Source organism: Dendrobates tinctorius, unplaced genomic scaffold (assembly GCF_039654945.1).
Source record: "Dendrobates tinctorius isolate UK_male_01 unplaced genomic scaffold, ASM3965494v1 ptg000319l, whole genome shotgun sequence".
Classification (NCBI taxonomy): domain Eukaryota; kingdom Metazoa; phylum Chordata; class Amphibia; order Anura; family Dendrobatidae; genus Dendrobates; species Dendrobates tinctorius.
The window spans coordinates 2335328-2342656 of NW_027361986.1; the positions used below are offsets into that span (position 1 = coordinate 2335328).

The 7329-nt window shown below is 38.3% G+C and overlaps 1 protein-coding gene across 1 annotated transcript; it reads left to right on the plus strand.

The window, feature by feature from the left end:
• Positions 1–507: 507 nt before the first annotated feature.
• Positions 508–6677, plus strand: NEUROD4 (neuronal differentiation 4). The gene is made up of 2 exons (XM_073561427.1): positions 508–723; positions 3625–6677. Exon 2 carries the CDS (start codon positions 3646–3648, stop codon positions 4594–4596), a length of 951 nt encoding a protein of 316 aa, XP_073417528.1. The 5' UTR covers positions 508–723; positions 3625–3645; the 3' UTR covers positions 4597–6677.
• Positions 6678–7329: the final 652 nt, after the last annotated feature.

The window sequence follows — 7329 nt, forward strand, 5'->3', positions numbered from 1 at the left end:
ACAAGTATTTTGCTTGGTACAAAGGAATAAATCAGTGCACCCCCCCAATGACTATGTCCGAGCTCAATTAATCAAGCAAAATATCCTTAAAAGACAGGATTAAGAAAAACAAAATAAGTTATTTTAGTGTTTCTAAGCAAGCCAGTTCCACAATTAGTGTGTTTAATGTCGCAGCGAGTAATATTCACTCACAATCTTTACCTGATGATAATGAACCAATTCTGCACAGTTTATTCATTTTCTTATTGAGGACATTTTGCATTTTTTCTCGTATCGTCATAGAGCATCTCTTACCTGGGAGCTGATATAATAAGATAAAGTTACGATGATTACATAATCAGTCCCTGACAATTGTGCACGGTGTAAGAATCGGACAATATTGACATTTCCAGGGACAGAATTGCCTTTCAAATGTTTCTCTGCGCAGATGGTATTAATGGTATTGGGGAGGAAAGCGTTAAGAGATGTAGCAAAAAAAAAAAAAAAAATTGAGCTGACAAGACCACCAAAAACTGGAGCTCTGTCTCCTGAAAGGGGGCTGAGCTTAGAGATCAACCTTAGTAAAGTGAAAGGAGCTGAGAATCTGCAGAGGTCCCACACACTGGAGCTGCAGCCGGTCAGCAGGGAGCTGTCCAGCTATTCCTGAGCCTGAACTCAGGAGACAGACAGCATCTTATAGGGACTTTTGGAGGAGCCGCACATCTGCAACCTCACTACATAAGGGTAAGGAAAAAAGAAACATCTCTCTCCTTTCTTTATATTTGCTTTTTATATTATTATTTTTATTATAATTAGACTGGATTTCCAGCTAAGTATCCTCTGTGTATATAAGAAAACACTTTACATACTGTACATTATAAAGGAATCAGAGATTGTTTAGATGCTGTTGCAGTTTAACTGTGCCTAAAAAAAAATAATTTGTGAAGATCTCTAGATAATTTTAGTAAGACTCCATCTGAACTGCCCAGAATTTCAAGCCGCTAGCTATGAACTTACTCACTTATTATGCTCTGCTTATATAGCGCCATCATATTCCGCATCGCCATCACTGTCCCCATTGGGGCTCACGATTTAAACTCCCTATTAGCATGTCTTACTGGGAGGAAGCCGGAGAACCAGGAGGAAACCCACGCAAACACAGGGAGAACATACAAACTCCTTGCAGATGTTGTCCTAGGTGGGATTTGAACCCAGGACCCCAACACTACAAAGGGTCCTGCTGCCTACCTTGTCAACTCTATTTGCTTCAAATTAAAAGGAGAAATTTTAGAATTCAATTAGTTCCTCCGCATAGGTATTGACAATTGCGTTCGATTTGGTAGACTTGAAGGGTTCCTAGTTATTTGGAAGGGATCTTGCTGTTCTAATACTAGTCCATGAGTCGCTGGCACAAAATAATGGGCAGAGACGAGAACGTGGAAGATATGTAAAGTTTTATAGAATTAGAGCAGCAAAGTGAAGGGGCATCAGAAGAGGAGCTGGAAAGGGGGTGACAATAAGATACTAAATATTTGCCATAAAGACTATTTGGGACTTTGCAAAACCTACTACAATACGATAGATAAATATTTGTTCCAAAGACTATTTGTGATTCCGCAAAACCTACTATTATAAAGATAGATATGTTCACACATATTAAGATAGAGATTCATTTTGAGTAAATCTACACTTAGGTGTCTGGAAACTGTATAAATAGCAAATGTTTCTGGCAAGGTAAGAATGACTCACTTTAGTTTTGGGAGCAGGCAGATTATTAAGAAATGAATCCCCTTGTTTGCTTATACGTCAGAAGGAAAGGAAATAGTGTAGAATTTTATTTTCTCACAGTGCAATATATTTGTTACCTTTTAAAAATGACCAGTTTTGCTAGTAAGTATTCATTATAGGAATACTGTTTATGTAATTTCTTATTAGTTGGTGTCACTACAGCAAAGATAAAGGTTTAGGAGTTTCTAAAATACAAAAGCATTGAGTTACTTCAGCACAGATTAGATAAACTAGTGATTGGCCACAGTTACTGTACAACTTATCACCATTTCCAATGTTATAAATGAATTATAATAGCAGCAATAAAAACAGTAATCTGAGGCTTCCCCAGCGGCTATTGACCATTCAGTGATAAAGAGATCCAGAGAAAGCATCCAATATTATAACTATGCACCAGAATGGATCACTACTTATATAACATTTGATGGCAGCTAATTGTGTAATATGTATAAAAATCCTCAGAGGAATAACTCTATGGCAAGTAACAACATCAAAATGTCAATCAATCATTGTTCAATAAGAGCTTATTATCTTGTTACTTAATATCAAGCTCAAGTCTGGTGCGCCATACATCATTGCAATTCAGTTTTTTCATTGGAAGCTAATGAATGTTGTCAATCGTCATAGTTTCTGTATAAGTTGATGTGGATATTTTGTGGTCCATAATGTACACTCTTTATAAGCTCTGTATTGTATATGTTCATTATTGAAGGAATGCTTCTACTAATCTCTACAACCAACTTGTCCAAATTTAATCTGGGTAAAAGTAATAGAACATGTTGTAGGGCTGTGGTAGCACACTATGCAGTGATGAGGCTGTTACCCAGCAAAGTTCAAAGCAAAACATCTCTTTAATGTTCAACTCAAAAAATACAGCACACGATATCCTACGATTTGCAGCCAGGAAACATATCCTCTGGATTACAGTCACTAAACATGCCAGTCCACTTCCATGGATTGTTGCCGTGGGTGACTGCACCGCCGTGTTAATGTTCTACTCACAGCATTACACAGTACATGTTATCCTCCGGATTACAGCCAGGAACCATATATTCCAGTTTACAGTCACTAATCATGCCAGTCCTCCTCTAGAGACCAGTTACCGTGGGCGACTGCACCACCGTGTTAATGTTCTACTGACAGCATTACACAGTATACAATATCCGTTGGATTACAGCTGGGAACCATATCTTCCAGTTTACAGTCACTATACATGCCAGTCCACCTCCAGGCACAGGACAGTCTACCTCCAGTTCACTGCAGGGCACAAGACAGTCCACCTCTGAGACCAGTTACTGTGGGTGACTGCACCGCTGTGTATGCTGTGGGTGCCAGGCCTTCCAGCTGCCTTGGCTATTTGTCTCCACTTGCCTGTGAGCCTCCTGCTCTGTACTCCTGCCAACACCAGACTGACACTGATTCTGAAGCTGACACACCCAAACCTAATTCTGCAGGGTTTTTAACTAGAATCTGTGGCCTTCAGCCACATGGAAATCCCAGGCTAGGAATGAAATGGACTGCACCACTACTATCTGTAGTCTGTTTGAAAACAAAAAAAACCCAGAGCAGGTTTTCCCTATATCTGCCTCGGACAACTAGCATGTCCAAGACCTATACTCACTTTAGTCCGCATTGCAACCACAGCTACGCCTGTGACTTCAATGCCCTCTCATGGCCTCAATACGCCTCCATGCACATCCTGGGGGGAACATACAGTGACCCTCACATGTAACACCAGTCACTGCCTCACAATGCACAGATTATGCAGAGCAGCAACATGAACCATAACCGGTGTAACATTTGTGGATAAACAGTTTACTAATATAGAAAATTGTTTTGGTTTGTTGTTTATTGCAGGAGTCATATTAGGCTGCTGAGATGTCAGAGATGGTCAGTGTTCATGGGTGGATGGAAGAGGCTCTAAGTTCTCAAGATGAGATGAAAGAAAGCAGTCAACGACAATCTACATATGACATGTTATCAGGTCTCAGTCATGAAGAACATGGAAGCATTGATGGAGAAGAAGATGAAGAAGAAGAGGATGATGGAGAAAAGCCAAAGAAAAGAGGTCCAAAGAAAAAGAAGATGACCAAGGCAAGGCTTGAGAGGTTCCGTGTACGGAGGGTAAAAGCTAATGCCAGGGAACGCACCAGAATGCATGGACTAAATGATGCCTTGGATAACCTAAGGCGGGTCATGCCTTGCTATTCTAAAACACAAAAGTTGTCAAAAATTGAGACACTCAGACTGGCAAGAAATTATATTTGGGCGCTATCTGAGGTCCTGGAACGAGGTCAAACAGCAGAAGGGAAAGGGTTTCTGGAAATGCTCTGTAAAGGACTCTCACAGCCTACCAGCAATCTAGTAGCTGGCTGTCTACAATTAGGACCACAGCCAATGTTCCTGGAAAAACATGAAGATAAGTCAGGCATTTGTGACTCATCACTTGTTTCTCATGCTTACAGTTACCAGTCTCCTGGTCTTCCTAGTCCTCCTTATGGTAATATTGAAACACATCACTTGCACTTGAAACCTCCAACTTACAAAACTGTTGTGGACCCAATGGTAAATCATACCTTAAATTGTACCACACCCCCGTACGACGGTGCCCTTACTCCTCCACTGAGCATCAGTGGCAATTTTTCATTAAAACAAGATGGATCACCAGATTTGGACAAATCCTATGCATTCCGATCACATTATCCTTCCCTTGGGCTTAGTGGTTCTCATGGTCATGGCTCTCACTTTCAAACTGCAGTTCCCAGATATGAAATACCCATTGACATGGCCTATGAAGCATATCCACATCATACCATTTTTACTGAGTAAATTATCTCAGTGTAATGCAACTTGTTACTTGACTTTCTGTAAGTATGAGGAACCCAGAACTTTTATCTTCTACTTTTGGGCATAATAAGAAGCCACCATCACCTTAAACAGCCTCCGACTCTTTAGTATAATTTCCAGATATTTCTGTTGCATCTGTGAATTTGGATTTCTGTTGCATATTGATTTTAACATATTTGCTATATTTGTATGACCTATTGCCAATGGAAAATGTGTGACTTTATATGGCTTGTGTAGGAGATCTGATATTTAACCTTTCCTACGCCATACAGTTGCACAAGAGTTAAGGTTTTGTGCACAAAATGTAAATTCTCATGTCCCTTTATATTCCTAGTTCGTGGAGAATATTTTAAAATAGTACTAAATGAGGAACAGACAACATTGTAAAATTGCATTTAGTTGGTGATGAAATCACAAGACACAACACTTAGTCATTGCACAAAGTTAATGAGCTGCACTTTGTTGTGTGAAAAATTCACCATTTACTTTTAACGTGACATTTATTTCATTGACGCTGAATAATCAGACCTACAAAAAAAATTATTTGAGCTTGTTTTACAAAGACTTAGACGTGGGTCAAATCCTCACAGGTGTATGATGCTGGAGGAATAAAGTTGATTTCACAACTTTTTCAACTCCTAAGAAATCAGATAAATCCACTGCCATAACTCTCATGGTTTCAGAAAGAGCGAAAGTCATGATAGTAGTGTGAGTCGAGCCAAATAATTTACTGAAATGATGTATATTAACTATGCTAAGTAGCAATTATGTAGATATAAATTAAAAAGCAAAAAAAAAAAACCCACACCAGTGGATCAACTGAATATAATATGAAAGTAAAGCACATTCTTATTTTTATTATTTATTTTCTTGTAATGTATGTTAAATGATGTGTAATATTAGAAGCGGAACCCATTTGTTGTTTTAATTTAAGTTTTATACATGTTATGTTTGTCGTCTGTTATATTTTTATTTAATTATTTTAATGTTTAATTTATATTATTTATTTTAATTTATTTTTTTGCACTTCGTGCTGTTTCCTTACGGCTCCTTGAACTGTTCATTGGATAGGATCTAGAGGTTAAACTATTAAATGAAGGTGCCATAAAGGGAGAATAGTACAATAAATATTTTTTTAGTGATGTGAAATACAAGTTACTCTCAATATTGGAAGCCTAAGGCTACGTTCCCACGTTCCGACAGTGAGCTTTTGGTGAGTTTTTGGTGTTGCAGATTTTCTGCACCGCTTTTTCACCCAGTAAGTGAAATGGGTTACTTGCATTTTTCCAAAATACACAGTGTAAAAAACACACCAAAAACGCATTGTGTGAATGTAGTCTTAATATTTCTTCATATGCCAGAGACGTCAGTTTCAGATGGCCATAATGGGACCAATTATTAGCGTTTATAGAACTGTTTTAATCTCCAGATCTCTAACAGTTTGCTGAACCTAATGTAGATCTTTATGGAATCTTACGGTAATTTATATGCAATTTTGTAAAACTGATGGAGGTCCGGATATTACATTTATAATATCGGTGCGAAAATGTGGCAAAATTACAGCTATCGGAAACTACACTCCATTACACTAAGCCAATTCCAATCACGTTGTTGGCATTTACTAAGCAAACAAGTCACACAACAGCAAAAAAATACTTTCACTAAAAAGCCTAAATTCCTTTAAAAAATGCATTTTCAGTCGCCAAACAGAAAACAGGTACATACATTTTACAACCACTATGCAATATGTATTATTGCTTCCATTGTTCTTTCTTCTTATAGAAATTATAAGTTTATGTTCCCTCATCTCTCGTCTCCTCTTTTTCTTGCAACCTGTGCCATTTTCTAACTTTCTGCTCCTCCCCAATTAGAAGAATCCATTATATTTTGTGTAAATGACATTAGACATACATGGGGATATTCTTATTCTTAGGGATGAAACCAGCCCCATTGACAATCCCTGAGAACTCTGTTTTATACTGGAAATAGGAAAAGTTTTATTCTTTTGTAAAGAAGTTATAAAAAAAAAGCATTTTTTGACACCAATAAATTTGTGAAACTTGTTCATTGTGGTTCTGTGCTATTTCCTAGAATGACGTCTGCTATGTGGGTTAGTGCCATCAGTGCTGCTATTTAGCTACCTTGGGTGTCTGCCAGGTGCCAGCTGATTGTCTCCCACACAGATCTGGCACCATGATATGCTTCTATCACAATTAAAATAACATGTTAAATCAGGGTAATGCATCAAGCATTGGGCTGGGTTCAAATCCTCTGCAAAAATCCAAATACACCACATAAAGAGCATGCTGGGGATGTGAAATTGTGCCACATGGCCTAAAATATGTGCACATATTTCCGGAGTGATATTTTAATTTTTTTATTATAATCCTATCCACTTGCATTATACTGTACTGTTGTGGATTTTCAGTGGGAAATTCCAATCCATAACAAGTGAATCATATGTGAATGCGACTTTGGTGGTCATTTACCTACGGTTCGGGTACCAGAGTTGTGTTGAATATATTAGGAGTGCGCACCTTGTAATAAATTAGGTGCGCCATACATCAGTACACTTTAAAGCAGGGTTCCCCAACTCCAGTCCTCAAGGCCCACCAACAGATCATGTTTTCAGGATTTCCTTCGTATTGCACAGGTGAAGCAATTATCACCTGAGCAATACTAAGGAAATCCTGAAAACATGATCTGTTGGTGGGC